The 26,993-nt window shown below is 45.8% G+C and overlaps 1 protein-coding gene across 3 annotated transcripts in view; it reads right to left on the reverse strand.

Annotated features, from left to right (window-relative positions):
- Positions 1 to 26,993, reverse strand: part of LOC118385572 (seizure 6-like protein) — a 48,217-nt gene that overhangs the window by 19,659 nt on the left and 1,565 nt on the right. For 2 of the 3 annotated variants that reach the window (XM_052521341.1, XM_052521340.1), the window contains exons 2-3: positions 858 to 1,343; positions 451 to 590 (exon numbers count right to left, since the gene is read on the reverse strand). In XM_052521341.1, the coding sequence (XP_052377301.1) occupies positions 451 to 590; positions 858 to 1,343 (626 nt within the window). Of the gene's footprint in view, positions 1 to 162; positions 392 to 450; positions 591 to 857; positions 1,344 to 26,993 lie in introns of those variants that run through there. The other variant, XM_052521342.1, reaches the window with a different exon arrangement.

The following is a 26,993-nucleotide window of genomic DNA, read 5'->3' on the forward strand; positions in this document are numbered from 1 at the left end:
GAATCATGAATCATTCCAAAAAGCTAATCAACTTTGTTCGCGAGCGTCGGTAGAACGTTGTTTTTTTATACATGCTAATTATAGCTGAACAGTTAATTCGAGGATACAATATACAGTGTAAATTTTGAATTGTCTGTTCTCTATCATATTTTATAGGCTTACCTGCTGCTACAATGTCACAACTATCTCATCTCTCCTTGAGCAGCGGCCCACTCGTCTCGTACACATGCTGGTGATGCGCGCAAACATAGAATGCGCTCGTCTCATTCCGATCCTGGCTGACATGTTGATTTTTTATTTGATTGATAAAATATCTAAAAACTGTTCCTAAATAAATGACATTAACAGACATTATGAAATTAATTGCCATGACTTTTCCACACCTGGACCAGTTTTTATTTCTTCATGACTATACGAACCCTGTGTGTGTCAATGTGGGTGTTTGTTTACCTGTAGCTCGACTCCATAGCCCGTGTACACAGTGACGGTGTATGTACAGTGTAGGAATGTTCCATCTGGTAGAGGGGGGTCGTCAGAAGAGTCTATGTATCCCTCTGGGTCGGAGAAATTCACCATACAGCCAGACACAGCTGGAGAGATAGTTTAGGAGAGGGGGAGGAGAGGAGGAGGGAATGAGAGGGGAGGGGAGGAGAGGAGGGTGACAGAAGAGGAGGTGAGGAGCGGAGATGACAAACAATACTGGAAAAATATTGGAAAAGCAATTTATTTTCACAGCGTAATCCAGGATGCTGGTGAGATAAGCACATCTATGTCTTCAGTCAGAGAAAGGTAAACAACTGCTTTCTACAAAAAGGACAAGGCATTCTCTAACATTGAGAACATTCTCTAACATATACCTGGTGAAGGTGTGTCTGCAGCCATGGTCGCCATGACGATAGCGGTGACCTCATCTCGCTGTCCCAGCCGTGTGTATGTGGATGTGTGTGTCCCGGGCTGGGAGGAGGAGGGGATGGGGTTGTTATCGGATTGGGAAGGCTGTGACGGGAGGAGGGGTCCACTGTCGTGGGGCTGTGAGACTAGGGATCCTATCCTCTTCAACAGACCCTGCTGATCCATAGAGAGACCACCAGACAGGCCCCTCACGCTCAGTCCTCTGCCCAGGAGAGGCAGTAGGTCCTGGGGCTGAGCAGAGGGCAGGACCACCCCCCTTGTCTGGTAGAGGAGACGATCTTTCTGGGCCAGGAATGACTCGAGCAGATCACCAGTGGCACCCATCCCCGCCCCGGGCACTAACCCAACCACGGAACTTCTCCCTCGGGATGAGTCTATGTCTGTGTCCCCTACGGCTTGAGAGGGGGAGGGTTGTGTGGAGTCAACTTCACCTAGAGAAACGGAGAGAGAAGAAGAAAGTGTAAAAGAGAGTGAGACGACAGATGATATGTAGTCTTTACACTAGTGCTGCTTTTAGCACTGAGAATAATTGCATTTTTTTACTCATTCTATGTTAGGGCTCTCCTGCAGCCGGTCCGCTGTCCGGGGAGAAATGCAAACCAGTGGGACTGAGGAACTGGAGGGCCTGCTGTGCACGCTTAAGCTGGAGCAAAGAGAGAGACAGCTCCGAGCTCCCAGGTAGCCTTTCTTCTCTGTGTGTCTAGTGAATGTGGTGTGGCTGTGTTAGGACCTGTTTTAGCCTGGTATAACATTACACGGCTAAGCAAAAACCTGCAGGACTGAGGAACTCAAAGGGAAGCTCCTGAAAACCTTTCTTCCCTGTGTGTCTAGTGACTATGTCTGGAGAGTGTGGCTGTGTTAGGGCCTCTGTGGAGCAGGAAACTGTCCAGTTTCACCGTGTTCTGCTTTCTGTTCTACTGTCTGTTCCACTGTCTGTTCCGCTTTCTGTTCCACTGTCTGTTCTGCTGTCTGTTCCGCTTTAAGTTCTACTGTCTGTTCTGCTGTCTGTTCCGCTTTCTGTTCCACTGTCTGTTCCGCTGTCTGTTCTACTGTCTGTTCTACTGTCTGTTCCACTGTCTGTTCCGCTTTAAGTTCTACTGTCTGTTCTACTGTCTGTTCTACTGTCTGTTCCGCTTTAAGTTATACTGTCTGTTCTACTGTCTGTTCCGCTTTCTGTTCTACTGTCTGTTCCGCTTTCTGTTCTACTGTCTGTTCCACTGTCTGTTCCGCTTTCTGTTCCACTGTCTGTTCTGCTGTCTGTTCTACTGTCTGTTCCACTGTCTGTTCTACTGTCTGTTCTACTATCTGTTCCGCTGTCTGTTCCACTGTCTGTTCTACTGTCTGTTCTACTCTCTGTTCCACTGTCTGTTCCACTCTCTGTTCCACTCTCTGTTCCACTCTCTGTTCCACTGTCTGTTCCACTCTCTGTTCCACTCTCTGTTCCACTCTCTGTTCTACTGTCTGTTCCACTGTTTGTTCCACTGTCTGTTCCACTCTCCGTTCTACTGTCTGTTCTACTGTCTGTTCCACTGTCTGTTCTGCTGTATGTTCTATTGTCTGTTATATTGCCTGTTCCACTGTTATCAGGACTACTGGGGCGATCTGGCATCAGGATGAGCAGCCCAGCCCAATAGCCTGCTCTTTATTGCACACACAAACAGGTAGAATGCACACACGCACACACAAGCACACACCACATGCATACACACCACCTGCATGCACCCACATGCACACACACACTCACACAGGCAGACCACAGACTCTTTGGGCGAGGTAGAGACAGGGGAGGCAGTCAGGCATGGCAGAGAGAGAGAGAGAGAGAGAGAGAGGGGGGAGAGAGAGAAGGGGGAGGGAGAGAGAGAAGGGGGAGGGAGAGAGAGAGAAGGGAGAGAGAGAGAGAGAGAGAGAGAGAGAGGGAGAGGGAGAGAGAGAGGGAGAGAGGGAGAGGGAGAGAGAGGGAGAGAGAGAGAAAGGGGAGATAGAGAGAGAGAGAGAAGGGGAGGGGGGGGAGAGAGAGAGAGAGAAGGGAGATGGAGAAGGGAGAGAGAGAGAGAAAGAGAAGGGAGAGGGAGAGAAAGAGAGAAAGTGGTAGAGGGAGAGAGAGAGAGAGAGAGAGAGGGGAGGGGAGGGAGAGAGAGAGAGAGAGAGAGAGAGGGAGATGGAGAAGGGAGAGAGAGAGAGAAAGAGAAGGGAGAGGGAGAGAAAGAGAGAAAGCGGTAGAGGGAGAGAGAGAGAGAGAGAGAGAGAAGGGGGAGAATGAAAAAGGGAGAGTGAGAAGAACATTTAAAAAAAGCAGAGACAGGCACACTGCTCCCACGCATGCTAAAATAACATCTCCAAGTGCCCAGCACTAAAAAAGAACAGAACAGTGGACACAAGCCCACAGGCACACCAATGCATACACTCGCACACACACACACACACACACACACACACACACACACACACACACACACACACACACACACACACACACACACACACACACACACACACACACACACACACACACACACACACACACACACACACACACACACACACACACACACACACACACACACACACACACAGCCAGGCCCTTCATGGCCAGTGTATCACTTGCGTTGCTGCCTAAACAGCAGCAACCCCTCCACTCCACACTGCAAAAACACTGGACCACTTACCACCTGCTCTCAGAACAGGCTGCTTTCTATAATCCCATATCCTCACAGTGAGATAAGGAAAACAGCGTTGGACTTGTGTCGGTTGTGTCTGCAGCCAGCTAGCATCCTACTCACGAGGAGATGTGGATGATACACGACAACAGGTGTACCTGATCTGATACAAATACACTTTATTCTTCCTTCTTCCTCTTTTTTTCCCTCAACCCTTTTAATGAGGAAGAAAAAAGTGTATTTGTATCAGATCAGGCACACCTGTTGTCGTGTATCATCCACATCTCCTCGTGAGTAGGATGCCAGCTGGTGGCTGATGAAGGTTCGATGGGTGGAGTTGACAATCTCTGCAGTGCATTTTCTCAGCTGAGCTCTTTATATTGTATAGGAGAAAATCCATTCAAAGACCTATATTGTAAATGTGTGACTACAGTGCACATTGACTGTGTCTCTCAACCCAACACAAGTGCCCCCTGTATTTATGACTAGAAGTGGATCAAACCAAACTACTACCATCTCACTCCAAACCCTTATTTAATTAGGCAAGTCAGTTAAGAACAAATTCTTATTTTCAATGACAGCCTTTCAATGACAGTGGGTTAACTGCCTGTTCAGGGGCAGAACCACAGATTTGTACCTTGTGATTCGAACGGGCAAACTTTCGGTTACTAGTCCAACGCTCTAACCACTAGGCTACCCTGCCGACCCTCCTCACAGGAACACGGTGGTTTCTGTCGAAAAAGTAGTGCTGTATTCATAGACTGACCAGGGACAATAAGGATGATTTTACAGACCCAACAACACAAGAATGATAAAAATGCTGTACAAACACCATTAAACCAATGTCTTTGTGATGGTGATGACTCACTCCCTCACAGTAGGGATGTTTTGGTATTACCAAGGCGTTATATTCTGCATGCTCTGAAAAGCCCCCCCAAAAAAACACAACAATGGATGTTCTGATCAGAGATGAATGAAAACACCTCACTCTCTTACATCCTGATGTCAGTATTCGGTGCCTCAGAGGTTTGGTTTGTAGAGAATTAAATACAACAACATCTAATGCTGTTGGCCTATCCTGAAACCTTCCAGCAGTGTGCCTTTAAAACGCTTAAAAAAAAACACAACCTAGAAACACACAGACTCACTAGCACTCATTCACTAACTCTCTCTCTCTCTCACACGCACACACATACACCCACCCACGCACACTCACAAGATATCAGGTTCACACCCTTGTGGAGCTGAGTAACACATTATCATGTTCCTGACACAGTGTTCAACACATCGCTGTGTGTGTGTGTTTGTGACTATGTGCCGAAACATTAACGGTGCCAAACATCTCAATGAAGAAGAGACGAAGTGAGGAAGGACAATTGTGTGTGTGTGTGTGTGAGAGAGAGAGAGAGAGAGAGAGAGAGAGAGAGAGAGAGAGAGAGAGAGAGAGAGAGAGAGAGAGAGAGAGAGAGAGAGAGAGAAAAGAAAGAGGGAGAGAGCTGTCTATATGCAAGAGACCACTTTCCAAAATACAATTTATTATTACTCCCATACCATTATTACAGAGAATCAGGCAAATTATGCTACCCTCTGCCAATTGGCTACTTAGCTTATTCAAGCCTGTCTCAAAATACAACACTTCCCCTTTAAGACATAAAAAAGCTCTTGACCTGACTTGCTTTTCAAAGATGTCTAGAAACAGTGGGGTAAAGTACTCAAGTAAAAATAGTTGAAAGTACTACTTAAGTCATTTTTGGGGGTATCTGTACTTTATTTTACTATTTATATTTTGGATAACTTTTACTCCATACATTTTCCCTGACACCCAAAAGTACTAGTTACATTTTGAATACAGGACAGGAAAATGGTCTAATTCACACACTTATCAAGAGAATATCCCTGGTCATCCCTACTGCCTCTGATCTGGTGGACTCACAAAACACAAATGTTTCCGTAAAGCATGACTGAGTTTTCGAGTGTGCCCTTGGCTATCTGTAAATTGAAAGAACATGATAATTGTGCCCTCTGATTTGCTTAATATAAGAAATATGAAATGATTTATACTTTTACTTTTGATACTTAAGTATATTTTAGCAATTACATGTACTTTTGATACTTAAGTATATTTAAAACCAAATACTTTTTGCTGGGTGACTTACTTTTACTCGAGTCATTTTCTATGAAGGTATCTTTACTTTTACTCAAGTATGTCTATTGGGTACTTTTTCCACTACTGGCTAGAAATGTACACATTTGGTGATCTTGTAAGCAATCCCTCCCACATTGCTGACTACAAATGATCTATAACTGGGATAATAACTGATTAACTAGCAAAGAATGTAAACAAATGTGACTACAGGTCTCACTTTGATCTCAAAACAAGCACATAATAATCATGAACGCTCATGTTGTAAAACGGTCCAGTTCAAAGAGAACGGCACAAATCCATATATGGCAATGGTCTATTTGCATATAGGCTCTGATTGGTTATGGCGCACTGGTCTGTGTCGTGCCTGTCAATGCAATAGAATCCTACTACGATGCGCTCTGCCTACAAGAAAATCTCTTGCATAGTTAGTTTTGCATTTTATTTATTTAAATAGTTTATTTAACCAGGCAAGTCAGTGAAGAACAAATTCTTATTTACAATGACGGTCTACCCCATCCATACACGGAAGACGCAATGAGATGCAGTGACTTAGTCTGGTGTGCCACTCGGGAGCCCAAAAGTCTTGCATAGTTTGCATACTAAGTCTTGCATAGTTCGTTTTGTTTTGGTATGTTGCATTGAAAGGGTCCGGAGGAGTTGCAGCTTAGAGGGAACATTGCACTCAACTACTAAACAAACACACACTAAGTTCGAAAGCCTTGGGTTCTAAAGCTTTCGGTTCTAAAGCCTTTGGTTCTTGACTCACACCGTCCTCATGCCATTGTTCAGGGTTCCAGGCACAGAGTCCCATCTGGGTCGTATGTGGTGTCAGAAGCAGGTGCTATTCCACCCAGGCATGACCAACTCTTATGAACAGATGGCATCATCTGTGGGCTCTCTCTCTCTCTCACACACACCCTCCTCTATCACTCTATTTATATACCTCCTCTGTACTCTGTCCATACCTCTCCTCTCCTTTCATCCCATCCTCCCTCTCCCTCTGCCCCCAGATATTCTTTATACAGAGAATGTTGTGTAACCATGTATCTCAAGGGCAACACATAAGTTATTAATCATCACTATTAGCAATGATTAATAAGCCCTTTCAACATAATGTGTGTCGGCCTACTGTTTCAAACGGCCTCCCAACTCAATCATGTCTAACAAAGACGATTCGGTAAAGGGCGCTCACAAGACGAGTCACCTTGCCCGAGACCTGAAGACTTGTGTTAGCTCCCCAAGCTGATGGCAAGGCCCTTGAACATTCTCCATGTCGACGTCCAATCCCCATGGAAACCCCCCAGGCTGGAAGAAGTCCATGTACCTGTGCTACATGTTCTATCGCGTGCGCACGTATGTTTTGTTTGCTCACTGTGCAGATGTGTGTGCGTTAAGAGCAGTGAAAACAGAACAGGGCTTTCTGTCCCTAGAGAGAAGCTGTCTGTTACTTCTGCCAATGCCCCTTTGCTACTGTCCCCCATCCCCCTCTATCGTCTCGTCCCCCCACACTTCCCCCATCTCCCTCGCGCCCTCCTTCTCCCACCATTCATCTCTCAATATCCTCCTTCCCTTTATTCTCTCTCCATCAATCTCATTCCTTGATGCTACTGGTAACTGGAGGGAGACAGGTGTGCGAGTAGAGTTTCAATGACCTCTGAACATCTCTCGCTCACGCACATTTAAACACACGCATATAGGACCCTAACTAGGCTATAGTGGAGCCAAAGAGCAGGCTTCGGGGGAATCCTAACTTCTCACTTGTTATCTTCTCTCTATCTACGGTTGTACTGCAGGTTTCGTGATGACCGCCTCCTCCACTTCTCTGCTTCCCTCCTCCTCTTCTTTCTATCCTACTATCCCACCGCAGCCATACACACCTCACCAGTTCATGGTTTTCTCCTCCACTCTCCCACTCCTCTTCTCCCACGTTCCAACAACCTAGCCATATCTCATTCTGCTACCAAGACTGATGACACCATCCATCTCTGGTGGTATCACAGACATCTCAGTTATCCTCCTGGGTTATGTCGTCAGTATGGGGTCTGGGCCAACCTAATGGGTGATGTCATCAACGTCAGTCAGTCATCGTCCCATCAGTTCTATCCATCGGGGAGCTCGGGTTGCAGAGAAGAGTCTTTGTGTGTTTGTGTGCGTGCGTGTGTGTGTGTGTGTGATGAATCCTCCAGCAGGACTGTACCAGATATTTTTCTTCCATTAAAATGTTCCTGCGGACCGACTAAGCATTTTATTTCTTTATTTTGTCACATACATTTTCGGGATGGAAAAAAAGACTAAAACCAGATGTAAATGATGTAGAGAAGATATTGGACCTAGACTGAGTGTACAAAACAATAGGAACACCTGCTCGTTCCATGACGTAGACCAGCCGAATCCAGGTGAAAGCTATGATCCCTTATTATGTCACCGGCCCTTGTGTTGTTTTAAGGGTCAAAAATGACCCCTATCTTTAACAGCGGAGAAAACCCCCTAAATGATATATTTTTTCAACTTGAAATTCGATGACTTTTCCTAGAGTGACCCCGACATTAGAAAAAGTGAAACATCGCCTTTGTTCATATTTCCATCAAATCTGTACACCACCAGGGTACAAAGATTGTCTTAGGGTCATTTCTGACCCGGCAGTTATAAAATAATTTACAAGCCAGAAACACCACAAGGACATACACACACACACACACACACAGAAATTGAGATTATGTGTGCTACTGATTAAACTCAGACAAAACTAAAACCTTCTTGGGCATGTGCAGCATCTCCCCTCCACGACCCCACACATGACTCAAGTTCACAGACAAAATAAACAAGATTTCAGACAAAATAAACAAGATTTCAGACAAAATAAAGATTTCTTGAAAGCGTTATTTACTAATGGGGAATGCAGTCAGAGGCTATAAAGGTGCTGCAGATGACAGTCCCCCCAGTTCTCTCTTTGCTGAAGCCATGAGTGCACGTTTCAGTGCCCAACAGGTCGTAGACCTGATTTATTAAGATGTCCAAGAGGAATAAGGAAACTAATTATTTAGAAGAGGAGGAAGTATCTGAAGAAAATGAAGATGGCACAATGCATCATCTTCAGAAGAAATACTGAACATTTATATCAAAGGACAGCAAAATAACATGGTCCTTGTCACCATATGACAACCAGGGCAGGATGATGACCCCAGCATGTCCAGGACAGTTCAACATTCTACATGATGGATGACCCCAGGGCCCAAAGACATGCCCCATGTCCAGGACAGTGCCTCAACATTCTACATGTCAAAGGGCCCACAAGAAATGAGGACAGTGCCTCACCCCAGGGCCCACAAGAAATGCGTTGCCCATGTTGCCTCAACATTCTACATGTCAAAGGACAGGGCCCAAAGACATAACCCATGTCCAGGACAGTGCCTCAACATTCTACATGTCACCCCAGGGCCCACAAGACATGCGGTTGCCCATGAGGACAGTGCCTCAACATTCTACATGTCATAAGGATGACCCCAGGCCCATGGCCCATGTCCAGGACAGTGCAATTCTACATGTCATAAGGATGACCCCAGATGCAGTGCCTCAACATTCTACATGTCATAAGGATGACCCCAGAGCCCACAAGACATGCGGTTGCCCATGCCCAGGACAGTGCCTCAACATTCTACATGTCATAAGGATGACCCCAGAGCCCATGTCCAGGACAGATGTCATAAGGATGACCCCAGGTGCGGTTGCCCATGTCCAGGACAGTGCCTCAACATTCTACATGTCATAAGGATGACCCCAGAGCCCACAAGACATGCGGTGCCCATGTCCAGGACAGTGCCTCAACATTCTACATGTCATAAGGATGACCCCAGGGCCCACAGTGCCTCAACATTCTACATGTCATAAGGATGACCCCAGGGCCCACAAGACATGCGGTTGCCCATGTCCAGGACAGTGCCTCAACATTCTACATGTCATAAGGATGACCCCAGGGCCCACAAGACATGCGGTTGCCCATGTCCAGGACAGTGCCTCAACATTCTACATGTCATAAGGATGACCCCAGAGCCCACAAGACATGCGGTTGCCCATGTCCAGGACAGTGCCTCAACATTCTACATGTCATAAGGATGACCCCAGAGCCCACAAGACATGCGGTTGCCCATGTCCAGGACAGTGCCTCAACATTCTACATGTCATAAGGATGACCCCAGAGCCCACAAGACATGCGGTTGCCCATGTCCAGGACAGTGCCTCAACATTCTACATGTCATAAGGATGACCCCAGAGCCCACAAGACATGCGGTTGCCCATGTCCAGGACAGTGCCTCAACATTCTACATGTCATAAGGATGACCCCAGAGCCCACAAGACATGCGGTCAACATTCTACATGTCATAAGGATGACCCCAGAGCCCACAAGACATGTCCAGGACAGTGCCTCAACATTCTACATGTCATAAGGATGACCCCAGGGCCCACAAGACATGCGGATGCCCATGTCCCAGGACAGTGCCTCAACATTCTACATGTCATAAGGATGACCCCAGAGCCCACAAGACATGCGGTTGCCCATGTCCAGGACAGTGCCTCAACATTCTACATGTCATAAGGATGACCCCAGGGCCCACAAGACATGACCCCAGAGCCCACAAGACATGCGTTGCCCATGTCCAGGACAGTGCCTCAACATTCTACATGTCATAAGGATGACCCCCCAGACATGCCCACAAGACATGCAGTGCCCCAACATTCTACCATGTTGCCCATGTCCAGGACAGTGCCTCAACATTCTACATGTCATAAGGATGGATGACCCATGTCAGGACAGCCCAACAAGACATGGATGACCCCAGTTGCCCATGTCCAGGACAGTGCCTCAACATTCTACATGTCATAAGGATGACCCCAGAGCCCACAAGACATGCAGGTCCAGGACAGTGCCTCAACATTCTACATGTCCAGGACAGACATGCCCCATGTCCAGGACAGTGCCTCAACATTCTACATGTCATAAGGATGACCCCAGAGCCCACAAGACATGCGGTTGCCCATGTCCAGGACAGTGCCTCAACATTCTACATGTCATAAGGATGACCCCAGGCCCACAAGACATGCGGTTGCCCATGTCCAGGACAGTGCCTCAACATTCTACATGTCATGACCCCAGGATGACCCATGTCCAGGACAGTGCCTCAACATTCTACATGTCATAAGGATGACCCCAGAGCCCACAAGACATGCCCCATGTCCAGGACAGTGCCTCAACATTCTACATGTCATAAGGATGACCCCAGGGCCCAGGACATGTGCCCATGTCAGGACAGTGCCTCAACATTCTACATGTCATAAGGATGACCCCAGAGCCCACAAGACATGCGGTTGCCCATGTCCAGGACAGTGCCTCAACATTCTACATGTCATAAGGATGACCCCAGAGCCCAGGACAGTGCCTCAACATTCTACATGTCATAGGATGACCCCAGTGTCTCAACATTCTACATGTCATAAGGATGACCCCAGTGCCCCATGTCAGGACATTCTACATGTCATAAGGATGACCCCAGAGCCCACAAGACATGCGGTTGCCCATGTCCAGGACAGTGCCTCAACATTCTACATGTCATAAGGATGACCCCAGGGCCCACAAGACATGCGGTTGCCCATGTCCAGGACAGTGCCTCAACATTCATGTCATAAGGATGACCCCAGAGCCCACAAGACATGTCCCATAACAGTGCCTCAACATGTCACCCCAGAGCCCACAAGACATGCATGTCCAGGACAGTGCCTCAACATTCTACATGTCATAAGGATGACCCCAGGGCCCACAAGACATGCGGTTGCCCATGTCCAGGACAGTGCCTCAACATTCTACATGTCATAAGGATGACCCCAGGGCCCACAAGACATGCGGTTGCCCATGTCCAGGACAGTGCCTCAACATTCTACATGTCATAAGGATGACCCCAGGGCCCAGGACAGTGCCTCAACATTCTACATGTCATAAGGATGACCCCAGAGCCCAGATATTCACAAAGTTTGTGGTGAACGACAGGTTGTTTCAAATTCAATTAAGCTGCTTTATTTTAGTGGTTTAGTGAAGGCGGGTCATTTTGTTTGAACCCTTAGGACAAAGGGAGTATACAGACTGTTAAAACTACACAAGGGTTAAATCCACTTCAATCAGTGTCGATGACGGAGAGGAGAAGTGTTACAGCAGAATTGTTAAGGGGAAATTTGAGACATAGATTGTGTCTGTGTGCCATTCAGAGGGTGAACGGGCAAGACAAAAGGCGTAAGTGCCTTGGAACGGGGTACGACAGTAGCACTGGTTTGAGTGTGTCAACAACTGCAAAGCTGTTGGGTTGTTCCACGCTCAACAGATTCCCATGTGTATCAAGAGTGGTCCAGCCAACTTGACACAACTGTCAGAAGCACTGGAGTCAACCTGGGCCAGCATCCGTGTGGAACGCTTTTTCGACACCTTGTCTAGTCCATGCCCCCCCCACAAGTTTGATTTTACTAAGAGAGTCACCATGCCAGAATGTTCTGTATTTAACTGTACTAATCGCCACTCGAAAGAGTCTAATCTTAAAGTAGTCGTAATTCTGATTACCATAGTTAATATTTGCAGTTCGTTTTGCTTTCCAATGTCGAGCCAGGCTAGGTTCTAGGAAACGCGAAGCTTCCAAATGAACCTTCTGCTGTAAAGGTTTAACAGTAGGCTAGCAATAGGTACATAGACATTAAACCAGGTTGACTCGCTCAGGCAGGATGAAAACAACTACATGGACCATGATCCTTTGCTAGTTCTGGCCACATTAACCATGATTGTTAGCGGGTTTTTTTTGTGGCATTCAGCCCCATTGAGAAATATAGCTCGCTTCAAATGCAAATATTTCCAGCTTCATGCGCCATAGGGAGTTTTCCATAGGAATATGTCACCGCTATCGCTATCTACTGGTTTTAATGTCAATGGTATTATATGATATCCCTCTCTCTCTCTCGCTTCCCCTCTCCACTCCCCCCTACTCTCCACTCTCCCCTACTCTCCACTCTCCCCTACTCTCCACAGGCACAGATCAATCCCGTGTTGTAATTTCTAAAAGTCCCAACTAGGTCAATGTTTAAAATGTTTTCAAAAGCGGTAACGTTTAAACTGCCGTGGTAGCCATGACTGCGGTAGATGGAACTGCATTGCCCCCTAGCTGTCATAAGCACGATCATTTTGGCCTTGTGTACATGGTTTAAGAAAAAAAGCATACGATTATATGTGAATTCACAAGGCAGAAATGGTACTGCATATGATCGCTATGGGTGCCCGACAAAATCAAATCAATCAAAATCAAATCAAATTGTATTAGTCACATGCGCCGAATACAACAGGTGTAGGTACACCTTACCATGACATGCTGACTTACGAGCCCCTAACCAACAATGCAGTTGTAAAAAATACGGATAAGAATAAGAAATAAAAGTAACAAGTAATTAAAGAGCAGCAGTAAAATAACAATAGAGACACTATATACAGGGGGTCACTGGTACAGAGTCAATGTGCGGGTCCACTGGTTAGTTAAGGTAATATGTCAGTTTCCTGAGAGGGAATAGGTTTTTGTCATGCCCTTTTGTCTTGGTGTGCTTGGACCATGTTAGTTTGTTGGTGATGTGGACACCAGGAACTTGAAGCTCTCAACTTGCTCTATTGCAGCCCCGTCGATGAGAATGGGGGCATGCTCAGTCCTCCTTTTTCTGTAGTCCACAATCATCTCCTTTGTCTTAATCAAGTTGAGGGAGAGGTTGTTGTCCTGTCACGACACGACCAGGTCTCTGACCTCCTCCCTATAGGCTGTCTCGTCGTTGTCGGTGATCAGGCTATCAGACTGTGTCATCGGCAAACTTAATGATGGTGTTGGAGTCATGCCTGGCCATGCAGTCATGAGTGAACAGGGAGTACAGGAGGGGACTGAGCACGCACCCCTGAGGGGCCCCGTTAACACCCGGGGGCGGCCCGTCTGGAAGTCCAGGATCCAGTTGCAGAGGGAGGTGTTTAGTCCCAGAGTCCTTAGCTTATTGATGAGCTTCGAGGGCACTATGGTGTTGAACGCTGAGCCATAGTCAATGAATAGCATTCTCACATAGGTCCAGGTGAAAAAGGGTAGTGTGGAGTGCAATAGAGACTGCATCATCTGTGGATCTGTTGGGGCGGTATGCAAATTGCAGTGGGTCTAGGGATTCTGGGATAATGGTGATTATGTGAGCAATGACCAGCCCTTCAAAGCACTTCATGGCTACAGATGTGAGTGCTACGGGTCGGTAGTCATTTATGCAAGTTACCTTAGTGTTCTTGGGCACAGGGACTATGGTGGTCTGCTTAAAACATGTTGGTATTACAGACTCTGCCAGGGAGAGGTTGAAAATGTCAGTGAAGACACTTGCAAGTTGGTCAGCATATGCTCACAGTACACGTCCTGGTAATCCGTCTGGCCCTGCGGCCTTGTGAATGTTGACCTGTTGAATGGTCTTACTCACATCGGCTGCGGAGAGCGTGATCACAGTCCTACGGAACAGCTGGTTGCTCTCATGCATGTTTCAGTGTTATTTGCCTCGAAGCGAGCATAGAAGTAGTTTAGCTCGTCTGGTAGGCTCGAGGCACTGGGCAGCTCTCGGCTGTGCTTCCCTTTGTAGTCTGTAATGGTTTGCAAGCCCTGCCACATCCGACGAGCGCCAGAGTCGGCGTAGTACGACGGTGTAGAATGATTCAAACCTTATTTGTCAACATGCGCCAAATACAACGGATGTAGACTTTCCTGTGAAATGTTTGCTTAAGATCCCTTCCCAATGATGCAGGAAAATAATACAGAGGAAAATAGTAACACAAGAGGGGAATAAAATACACAACAATGGAGCTACATCAGGGAGTACCAGTACCAGATCAAAGTGCAGGGGCACGAGGTATTTGACATAGATATGTACATGAAGGCAGGGTAAAGTGACTAGGCATCCGGATAGATAATAATAAGAGTCAAATAAAAAACAGAGTAGCAAGCAGCATATGATCAGTGTTTAAGTGTCCGTGTGTGTATATGTGTGTTTGTGTTGTGCCGGTATGTGTGTGTGTATGTAGTGTATGTGAATGTGTGTGGGTTGTGTGAGAGTGTCAGTGTAGTGTGTGCAAGTGAGTGTGTATGTAGTGTATGGTCCAGTGGTGGTCGGTGCCGTTTAAGATGAGGGAGGACAATTCTTTATTTTTTATGAGCATGGCCTTGTCTCTATTACAGCAAATTGGATGACTGTCATTCATATTCCATTCACCCAGCTTAATGTACAATCGATAGTTTTAGGCTACTACATGATACTCAACTTTTCCTTGTACCTATCATGAGGTTGCTACAACTTTACAACGTAGGTGCACAGGTCGAGAGAAAAATTAAGAGTAATCAAGATGACAGGCAGTCTTGCCTGATCTTGCTGATCTAGGGTGTAATCATTTGTCCAACAGTTGCAAATGACAGTTTCTATTGGACAAATTCAGGTATGTTTAAAAAGCTTAATTCCGTTTGCTTCCGTTTGAGATTTTCTTTTTCAACAGAATGAATACACCCCATGATCACATGCAAACACAGTTCACTTTCATAGCAGCCAAATACAAACAGCATGATCATTTTGCTTGTTGTAAAATTCCTTCCCACATCTACACACTCTCCTCCTCTCACCTTTTCCCTTCGCTTGTGGACTTCAGAGCACAACACATCAGCTCTCTGTGACTAGGTGAAAAATCCTTTCCAAGTCAAACCTTCATATCATAACCTTAACCGCTATACCTACATCGTTAATGTCACCATATTAGCTAACGTCATAGCTAGTCAACATAGCTACTTGTACTAATGTATTTGTAAACCTGCTACAATCTTGCCATACAATGTACATCAGCAAGCAGTTAATCAAACCAAAAACGTACCTTGACTTGGAAGAGTTCCAGTACTGGATAGCCATAGCCAGCTAGCTAACATAGCATCCCTCTCTGTTGGATAGCCATAGCCAGCTAGCTAACATAGCATCCCTCTCTGTTGGATAGCCATAGCCAGTTAGCTAACATAGCATCCCTCTCTGTTGGATAGCCATAGCCAGTTAGCTAACATAGCATCCCTCTCTGTTGGATAGCCATAGCCAGCTAGCTAACATGAGCCAGGTGTTTGAGTAGGCTAAACTAGCTAGCTGCCTTCACTAGCTCTCTCTCTCTTTTGCTGATCCTTCATTTTTAAATAAATACATTTGTTCAAAAGTGTTAAATTATTGTGTTTCTCTCTCTTTGAGTCAACTACTCAACATATGTTATGCACTGCAGTGTTAGCTAGCTGTAGCTTATGCTTTTAGTACTAGATACATTCTCTGATCCTTTGATTGGGTGGACAACATGTCAGTTCATGCTGCAAGAGCTCTGATAGGTTGTAGAATGTCCTCTGTAAGTTGTCATAATTGCTGTGTATGTCTATGGAATGGGGTGAGAACCACAAGCCTCCTAGGTTTTGTATTGACATTTCTGAAGCTTCTATTTTGCAATAGTCTCTAGTACACACCATAGATTTTCACAGCATACTACTATTCCCAGAGTGCATTTCAACCCCCAGGGTGTAATGCTCCACTCAGGGCTACTGGCTAGCTGCAGACAAAAAATATATGAGTGCATTTCACAGAACTTTTGGTTTGTAATCATGTCATAATGCTCACATGAATGTCATGCTGAATGTATGTTCATATCATTGACACTCGAAAATAATTCAAATTTAGTAGCTAGCAGAATGACGTTACAATGCAAATGTAATGTGTAATATAACTCTAATGTAATTTTGAAACTAAACCTCCCTTGAACTGCACTGCTTCCTAACACCTTTAGTTGTTTCAGTGGGCTGGCCCTAACACCTTTAGTTGTTTCAGTGGGCTGGCCCTAACACCTTTAGTTGTTTCAGTGGGCTGGCCCTAACACCTTTAGTTGTTTCAGTGGGCTGGCCCTAACACCTTTAGTTGTTTCAGTGGGCTGGCCCTAACACCTTTAGTTGTTTCAGTGGGCTGGCCCTAACACCTTTAGTTGTTTCAGTGGGCTGGCCCTAACACCTTTAGTTGTTTCAGTGGGCTGGCCCTAACACCTTTAGTTGTTTCAGTGGGCTGGCCCTAACACCTTTAGTTGTTTCAGTGGGCTGGCCCTAACACCTTTAGTTGTTTCAGCGGGCTGGCCCTAACACCTTTAGTTGTTTCAGTGGGCTGGCCCTAACACCTTTAGTTGTTTCAGTGGGCTGGCCCTAACACCTTTAGTTGTTTCAGTGGGCTGGCCCTAACACCTTTAGTTGTTTCAGTGGGCTGGCCCTAACACCTTTAGTTGTTTCAGTGGGCTGGCCCTAACACCTTTAGTTGTTTCAGTGGGCTGGCCCTAACACCTTTAGTTGTTTCAGTGGGCTGGCCCTAACACCTTTAGTTGTTTCAGTGGGCTGGCCCTAACACCTTTAGTTGTTTCAGTGGGCTGGCCCTAACACCTTTAGTTGTTTCAGTGGGCTGGCCCTCATCATCTGCCCTGTAAGCAAAGTATTGTAATAGTTTGTTTCTGGAGACCGTTTTGTCAACAAGCTGCCGGTTTTGGAGGTATGATGTTTTTTGTTTGAAGAAGCAACGCTGTCTCTATTCTCACATAGACATTTCCCCTCTCGGACTGCGCTCAGCTGACTGCTGTCCCCCACGCCCACTCAGCAACGATGGTAGTTAAATGCCATTCTTAGGTTCTCTGCTGTGTGCCTTCTCCTCTATGTTCTCAGTGTTCAATACATGGGACTTCACATCTTACTTCTCATCAACGTGACGGCTCGCTGCAGTGATGAATGACAGCGTGTTCATAAATGTCCAACAATCTGTTGTTAACGCCACATATGGGATGTTTGAGAGCTTGCGCTTGTACCTGCAGCGCTATCACTGTACAATTACTCCATCCTGGCCGTCGCAGTTTTTCAACATGGAATTTTGTCGTCTGGTTCCTAGATATGCCATCGTGGGGGACTGAAGACGAAATTCTCTTTGAAAAAAAGGTGCCACCCAGAATCTTAAAGGGTTTCTTCGGCTGTCCCCCTTTCCACAGAGGGTTCGAAATGGAACCAAAACGGGTTCTCCTATGGGGACAGTCAAAGAACCCTTTTGGAACCTTTTTTTCTAAGAGTGTACCACTGACAATGGCTGCATGTCAACTGCACTAATTTCTGGAATTAACAGCTTTTGATTTTCTCACTCCGTCACTCATCGCACTTTCCGTCTGTGTGAAGAGCCTGTCCAATGTCTGTTTTTGGGGGGCCTGCGCCGCTGCCAGCAACAGTTTGGGTCTCACGGTGCCTCCCTTTCAGATGGTTAAGCGCTGCACTTGTACTGCCACTGTAGCTCAATTCCACCTCGCAAAGTTTGCATTTCGCCACCTTCTCATTTAGTTGAATTGCCATACAGGACTGTCGCTTCCCTGTCTCACTCTCGGCCATTTTTACAACTGTTGACCACGATGATGTGCGGAGCGCTTTATATCTGTGGCAAATAGTTTGAAAGATGCATATCTCCTCCTACTCACATTGCAGCATTGTAGCGTTAAGTATTTGTTGAATTAAACATGTTCCCTTTATGATGACGATCAGGACCTGTTAGTGGTAGTATTGTGATAACTGCACTGTGATTTAGATTTTGTTGTTAACGATCATAGATTAGCTGAAAACTGGAGCGCGACAACAAAGAGCCAGAGGGATAGTTCCAGGGGGATGGGTTGTTTTTACTGTCTTACAGCTTTGATAGGCTTTTCCCACCAAAACTATCTCTGACATGCTGACCACACTGCAAGTGAGGGAGCGCTGCAAAATTAATTTACACAAACTTGTTAGTCAATCATTGGAACCCACGAACATCTGCGTAGCCAGGCGCTAAAATAGAACTTGGTTCTATTTGTGACACTTGACGTGCAATAAGTCCTACCTCTCCCATCTCCTCATTGGTATGTAGGAGCATATACCCACCTGGGTGATTGAAAGATGAACTGAGGTCCACACTCCAGTCCAGTTGGTGGTGGTAATGCACCTTAAAGTTGGTTGCCAACCGCCATATAAAGTCCAAACAAGAAGTCAGAAGGAGAAGAGATTGCTAGAAACAAACGGTTTACTCTTTTATCTGTGGATGAATTGTCAGAGTAGAGGACCTTGTGCATTTCAGGTAAAATAACAACCCAATGTTTATATCCCAGGACAAACGATTTAGCAACAGCAAGCTAGCTAGATATATTGCCTTAAATGTTTAATGCTTTTCGACCTGTCCCCAAATGAATATAGTTGGTTCAGAGTTCGTACTGATATTTCAACCTGCGCGTCTGGTGTGGGTGGACAAAATCCACGCACACTGATGCACACGCTTGTTCGGTCTGGTCAGCAGGTGAGACGATGGAGGGAGAGAAGTAGAAAGCTCTCAATAACAGTCATATCCACACAGAGTTAGGATGAGATCTGAGTTCGATAGAAATGTTTAAGTTTAGAAGCTTACAGAGTGTTAGTGTAGCTGCCACGTTGGAGTTGCGTAACACTGCTACATTCAAACTCTGCAAGCTGCCCCCCCCCCCTCCTCTTCCATAGTAGATCAGAGAAGAGAAGCATCTGAGAAGTGAACAAGACAAATATGTTTACTTAACATCACGCCAGACAGCCGTAGCTATCGGTGTCGATCTGAGTAGCGCCTTCCTTTATCACACAGACACACGCACGTTGTGCAAGCGCACACACACAGAGTTTCGGGAACAGGACCAGACAGGCTCTTCAATGGGATTCTGTAATGAAGGGAGACGGAAGAGTAGGCCATTCAGATGATGGCTATGAGGGATGAGGCTTTGAAGCAAAGGGAAGATGGAACATGAACTAAATGAACAGTATAAAACGCTCGGCTGGAAACGCTCCTGATCGTGCCAATCAACTGATGCCACAAACTCAGCTCACAACCATCAGCCTTATAATGACAGTTAGTATTGAACAGGGCCCAGACAGAATGGCTTACCACACTTTATACTCTGCACAAATGTGATGCTAACCAATGACCCTCAACCTTTAACTCTGAAATAGCTAAGGGCATTGCACATTGTCATCATTTTCAACATCTAGACGTGCCATAGCGTCATCCTGGGATTAGTGGTTTCAAAGCCATGCTATGGAGAGGAGAGTGTGGTTGTGAGTGTGAAACATATGAGGTGTAATCAAATCAAAATCAAATCAAATGTATTTATAAAGCCCTTCTTACATCAGCTGATATCTCAAAGTGCTGTACAGAAACCCAGACTAAAACCCCAAACAGCAAGCAATGCAGGTGTAGAAGCACGGTGGCTAGGAAAAATTCCCTAGAATCCAATCAGGCGGGTATAGAGGAGTGGGACTAGGGCCGGGATTCTATCTGATCAGCGGTAGAGCCACCTTAAAGCGTGCTGGACATTTAAAGGTAATTTTGGAATGAGCCGACACAATCTGCATTTGCCGTGAATGCGGTCTCTCCCCGAGAGCGGAAACGCTGGCTTTAAAAATGCGCATAGCTGAATCCCGGCCTAGTACTCTCACTGGGTTATTATCCTGATACAAACTTCTGTTCTGTTCTCATCCCACCCCTAGTAGAGGCTGGGCTAAAGCCACGGAAACGTCAAAGCACAACCACCTAGTCAGGCCAACAACAGCAGCAACAGGAAAAGAGCAGAGGAAGAGACAGCCCAACACAAAAGCCCTGACAGTTCAATCACACACGCACACACACGCATGCACACACACACTGCGGATGGGTTCAGAGAAGCTTAGCCACACAGTAAAGCTGCAGTTAATTGCTTTTATTGTGGAATAGTGTCAGCAGCATCCCTATAACCCCACAGTCAGCCAGAACTGATAATCCTGGACACACACACACACACACACACACACACACACACACACACACACACACACACACACACACACACACACACACACACACACACACACACACACACACACACACACACACACCGTTTTGATGTTAAATGGAAATAGATATTCTGTCCATACACATGGCAAAAAATGTGTTATAGGATTCTTAGGCCTTAGTTGGTTTTCCAATAAGAAGACTGGGCTGATTGCGCTGAAGGACATATTTGCCTGTGTTGTTCACAGTTACAGCTTCCCTCTACTCAGCCTTTAGAAAAACAAGAAGAAGCCAGGGTGGGCCTCTGCCGAACGAGAGAACACGATGGATGGTGGGGAAAGAATGCGAGGTGATGTGATGAGAGGAGAAAGACAAATTACGGCTGAGTGAGTTTTACAGAGGAGAGAACAGACAACCTGCCATGGCGAGGAGAGAGAGGAGGGGGAGAAAGATATTGGAAAGGAAGGGAGAGGAGAGTATGAAGAGAGAAGAAAGGAAAGGGGGAAGAGGAGAGAAAGAGCGAGAGAGAATAGAAGGGAAAAGGATGACAGGAAAGGGGAAGGAGGACAGAAACAGTGGAAGTGAATGTAACACCAGGGGAAGGGTAGGGAAGAGGAGGAGGCGAGAAAAGGGGGGAGGTGAAGGGGGGAGGAGAAGAGAGGAGAGAAGTCGAGATAAGGAGAGAGAAGAGGAGAGAGGAGAGGAGAGACTAGCTAGACTCCAGAGCAGGGGTCTTCAGCCTTTTCTGGCATGAGTGCTACTTAAAAAATATGAAACATGTCTCAGGCTACTCATTTTTTTCTAGCTTTCAAATAGGCACATTCTTCTCTTCCCCGGGTCCTTGGTGTTCAAGAGAAAGTAGTGCATTATGTTTTCTGTCAATATACCTGGTAAAATAATGATTAATAAACAACTCTTAAGGGGGGCCCTATAAAATCAGTGATTTTTTCCCCCCTATTTATGTTTTGTCAGTTTTATTTTTCCTGAGTTTATATTTTTGCTGGTTTCCACTCTCAAAATTTCAATTGTTCATAGAAAAAAAACGAAATAGAATGTTCTGGGTCCATGTCAATGCTTAATTTCACATCAGATCTGGAAGAAAACTAACCAATTTAGATTTTTGAGTGTAATTCCCCTTTAATTGCGCATCTGGCCCTTTAATTGCGCAGTGAGTAATGTGTCTAGCAATGGTTCTGTACTGCTGTTGCGCATTTCATTGCAAAGTTTGCAAATAACAAATAATAGATACAAATGATATATTTACACATGATATACTTCTGACAAGTAAGGCCAGTTAACATTTAATTGAGAAGGTTTTGTGGAAAGTATTTCTGTCAACCCACAACCCACAAGATGGTCATCACATCAACTTACTACACATGGAGTGATAGACAAACAGCGCGCACCACACAGACAGACAGGGGCAATATTGTTGTTAATTAAATGGCAGATATTGTGTTATGTTTGGCTTTTTAAGCCAATAGAACCTAACCAGCGGTGGGATAATGTCAATGTTACGTTGATTAGATAGTAGCCGGGAGATTTCGGTGTCTGATACATGTGAGATTTGTTTATGACAGTTTGCGGTGAAAAACACGAAACATGTCATGTAGGCCTACTTTCAGAATTGTTTGGCGAGTTACTCATATGTGGGCTGCTAGCTACTGAGAGCTAGCGATCGACCTCTTGGAGACCCCTGCTTTAGACCAGTTAGAGCCCTGCGTTCATGGAGAGACCAGACCTCTGTGCCCTAGCCGATACAGTCACCATCAACTGGCGTCGGGGTGGGAGACCGCGATGATACAATTGTCATAACCTCTCGCATGTTGAAATGAAGTCAATCTAATAACAACACACATTCTCCTCCCGATGAAATATCTGTGCATAGCAGCAAATTTCTCAGACGCGTCGCACGCACGCACACACACACGCACAGCAGAAGCTGATATGATGAATGTATTAGAGACAGTTGCATGGCAGCCCACTGCCTGTGACATGACTAGAAAACAGATCGGCTATATGGCTACCGAGTTCTAATAGGATAATATTATATCGCCGTTTTTATCAACACGTGACGAGGAGGAATAACTGACAGCCTCTCCGGAAGGCTAAACACACAATCATTTGTTATTGTACAGCCCATGAACTGGGTAGAGGAGCGAGAGAGACAGAGACCATGTTGATTAAATAGAGAACATCAGCAACAGAGAAACAAACGGTGCTGTCTGACGTTCAGCGGAGGGGATCGTGGAGGTTAATAGGTAGCCTGTCTGACACGCGCACGCACACACACGAGAGGGGGGACCCTGCAACGTCTTCATCACCTTTGTCGAGCGCGGCTCCGGATCATGCTGCAGCAACCAGACAAACCCCCCACGTTTTCTAAACTCTGCACACACACCACACACGCGCGCGCGCGCGTGTACACCCGTATATATTTTTTTGCCGACAACCAGAGATATTCATAAATTCGATGGCAGAATCCCGAACAACGATTGGCTATGGTAATTGCTGTGTTTTGTCTTATTTCTTTGTTTGACTCCCACGCGTCATGCTGTAGGCTATGCCAGTGCCTGCTTAACAAGCTCTCTCATCAAGGCCAGAAAATATTAGGTCGAATGTAGCTTTAGCCAAATGGCCTAAGCACATTCAGAGATGTCCAACCAGTGGTGGTTGGGCCGTTTAAGATTAGGGAGGATTTTTTTTTTTTTTTTTTGAAGGGGGGGGGGGGGCATGGCCTTGTTTCTATTGCAGTATTTTGGATGACTGTCATTCATATTCCATTCACCCAGCTAGCTCAATGTTACATCGATAGGTTTAGGCTACGGCATTATATATTTGGCCTATATCCATCCTGAGGTTGCTACAACCTAGCCTACAAATGAAAGTTTATAATGTAAGTGCATAGGTCGAGAGACAAATTTGAATAATTGGAATAATCAAGGTGGCAGACAGACCGCCTTGCACACTCGTCCCTGCATCTAGCTGATCTGGGGTGAAATTAGTCCAAACAGAACTAAACCGAGAGTTTCCATTTGACAAATTCAGGTAAGCCCATTTTGTTCCATTCGCTTCAATTTAAGAAACGTTTTGCGACAGAATTGGTGGAATAAATTCGCCCCCTGATCACCTGCCACATAGGTTCACTTTCATAGCAGCCACATACAGCATCATCACTTTGCTCGTTGTATAATTCTCTCACATTTTTGCTTCGCTTTTGGACAAGAGTGCAAAACACAACACCAGGTGGAAAAAATCTACACAAGCTAAATCTTCATACCATAACCGCTAACCGCAATACAGCCTACATCGATGCCACCAACATAATGTTACGGTCAACAAACTAGAACTAATACATTAGTAAACCCACAATCCATTCCAGCATTGAGTGACTCATCTCATTTCCATATGTACAATCTTGCAGTACAGTGTACAGCAAGAAGTTTAGAAGTTACACCGGCTGTCGCCGGTGGCAATAAATTAATCAAACGAAAGCTTACCCTGTCTTGAAGAAGTTGAAGTGTAGGATATCCTTAGCCAGCGAGCTAACATAAATAGTATTCCTCTCTGTTTGAGTCTGGTTGTTTGAGTAGGCTAAATTAGCCAACTCAACAACAAACAAAAACACAAACGGAATATAGCTTAGCGCTCTCTCTGTCAGCTGCGTCTGAATTTTTTGAAGAAGTTAATTTGTTCAAAACTGTTACAAACTAATGTCTTTCTCTCTTCTTGAGTCAACTATTCACCACATTTTATGCACTGCAGCGCTAGCTAGCTGTAGCTTATGCTTTCAGTACTAGATTCATTCTCTGATCCTTTGAGTGGATAGACATGTCAGTTCATACTGCAAGAGCGCTGATATATTGGAGGACGTCCTTCGGAAGTCGCCATAAGTAGTTTAATAATGGGGCGGCAGGTAGCCTAGTGGTTAGAGTGTTGGTGCCAGCAACCGAAAGGTTGCGAGATCAAATCCCCAAGTTGACGAGGTAAAAATATTTTGTCCTAAACAGGGCGGTTAACCCACTGTTCCTAGGCTGTCATTGTAAATAAGAATTTGTTCTTAACTGACTTGCCTAGTTAAATATAACAACAATACTTCTTTATTGTGTGTCTCTCTTGGGAAATGTGTCATGCCTCTCAACAAACAACAACAACAATAGGTGCATAAATCACAGGCAATAAAAACAGCAGACAACATGTGGATAAAGTTTATAATTCAGTTCATACAATTCTGGGAAGCGGGAGGGGCTGAGCAGTTCTTTATTCACTGGTGGGAATAAATGATTTCTGGGCTCTGGCGGTTTTGTAAAGATGGACTATACCATCTACTGCATCTTGCCTATGCAGTTCGGCCATCGCTCATCCATATATTTATATGTACATATTCTTAATAATTCCTTTACACGTGTGTGTATAAGGTAGTTGTTGTTCAATTGTTCGATTACTTGTTAGATATTACTGCATGGTCGGAACTAGAAGCACAAGCATTTCGCTACACTCGCATTAACATCTGCTAACCGTGTGTATGTGACCAATGACATTTGATTGATTTGACTGTATCTGCGGCATGATGGTAGGAGCTGGAACTCCTGGTTGAGTGGGTGTGTCTGGACAGTGCTTCCATGTTCTTGACATTAACTCCACTGGTTTTGCTTCAGAGCTTTGCTATTTTGTGCAGCTGGTTTTCATTTGCGATGGATAGCTGATTGTACCAGGCTTGAAAACAGAAAGTGAGAACACTCTGAACAAAGGATTTATAGAATTTAGTTGTTATTCTTTTATTGACCTGATATATATTTAATCTCCTCAGGAAATACAGTCTTTGTTGTCCCTTTTTGTATCTGTTTTGTGTTTGCAGTCCAGGAGAGTATTGAGTCAATTATAGTGTCACGCCCTGACCTTAGAGATCCTTATTATTCTCTATGTTTGGTTAGGTCAGGGTGTGACTCGGGTGGGAAAGTCTGTTTTCTATTTCTTTGTTTTGGCCGAGTGTGGTTCCCAATCAGAGGCAGCTAGCTGTCTATCGGTGTCTCTGATTGGGGATCATATATAAGTTGTAATTTTCCGTTTGGGTTTTGTGGGATCTTGTTTTCTGTTTAGTATCTGAGCCTTACAGAACTGAGAGTTTTTTTTTGTTTTTGTCTTTGTTATTTTGTTTTGGTGTCATCAATAAAAAGACGATGTACGCCTACCACACTGCACCTTGGTCCACTCTTCATTGTACTAACGATAGACGTAACAGAAGATCCCACCAAAAACGGACCAAGCAGCGTGGCCAGGAGGACTGGACATGGGAGGACATCTTAGAGGGTAAAGGATCCTGGACGTGGGAGGAGATCCTGGACGGTAAGGGATCCTGGACGTGGGAGGACGTCTTAGAGGGTAAAGGATCCTGGACGTGGGAGGACGTCTTAGAGGGTAAAGGATCCTGGACGTGGGAGGACATCTTAGAGGGTAAAGGATCCTGGACGTGGGAGGACATCTTAGAGGGTAAAGGATCCTGGACGTGGGAGGACATCTTAGAGGGTAAAGGATCCTGGACGTGGGAGGACATCTTAGAGGGTAAAGGATCCTGGACGTGGGAGGACATCTTAGAGGGTAAAGGATCCTGGATGTGGGAGGACATCTTAGAGGGTAAAGGATCCTGGACGTGGGAGGACATCTTAGAGGGTAAAGGATCCTGGACGTGGGAGGACATCTTAGAGGGTAAAGGATCCTGGACATGGGAGGACATCTTAGAGGGTAAAGGATCCTGGACGTGGGAGGACATCTTAGAGGGTAAAGGATCCTGGACGTGGGAGGACATCTTAGAGGGTAAAGGATCCTGGACGTGGGAGGACATCTTAGAGGGTAAAGGATCCTGGACGTGGGAGGACATCTTAGAGGGTAAAGGATCCTGGACGTGGGAGGACATCTTAGAGGGTAAAGGATCCTGGACGTGGGAGGACATCTTAGAGGGTAAAGGATCCTGGACGTGGGAGGACATCTTAGAGGGTAAAGGATCCTGGACGTGGGAGGAGATCCAGGCCGGATTGGATATCCTTCCATGGGAGCAGATGGAGGCAGCGAGGGAGGAACAACGTCGACACCGGGGTTTGCGACCTCGAAGCAAGCACGAGAGGCAGCACATTTTTGGGGGGGCACATGGGGAGATTGGCGGAGTCAGGGTTTAGACCTGAGCCAACTCCCCGTGCTTACCGTGGGGAGTGTGTGACCAGTCAGGCACCGTGTTATGCGGTGATGCGCACGGTGTCTCCAGTGCGCATTGACAGCCCGGTGCGCTCTGTTCCAGCTCACCGCAGTTGCCGTGCTAGAGTGGGCATTCAGCCAGGATGGATTGTGCCGGATCAGCGCTCCTG

Source organism: Oncorhynchus keta, chromosome 6, assembly GCF_023373465.1.
Source record: "Oncorhynchus keta strain PuntledgeMale-10-30-2019 chromosome 6, Oket_V2, whole genome shotgun sequence".
Taxonomy (NCBI): domain Eukaryota; kingdom Metazoa; phylum Chordata; class Actinopteri; order Salmoniformes; family Salmonidae; genus Oncorhynchus; species Oncorhynchus keta.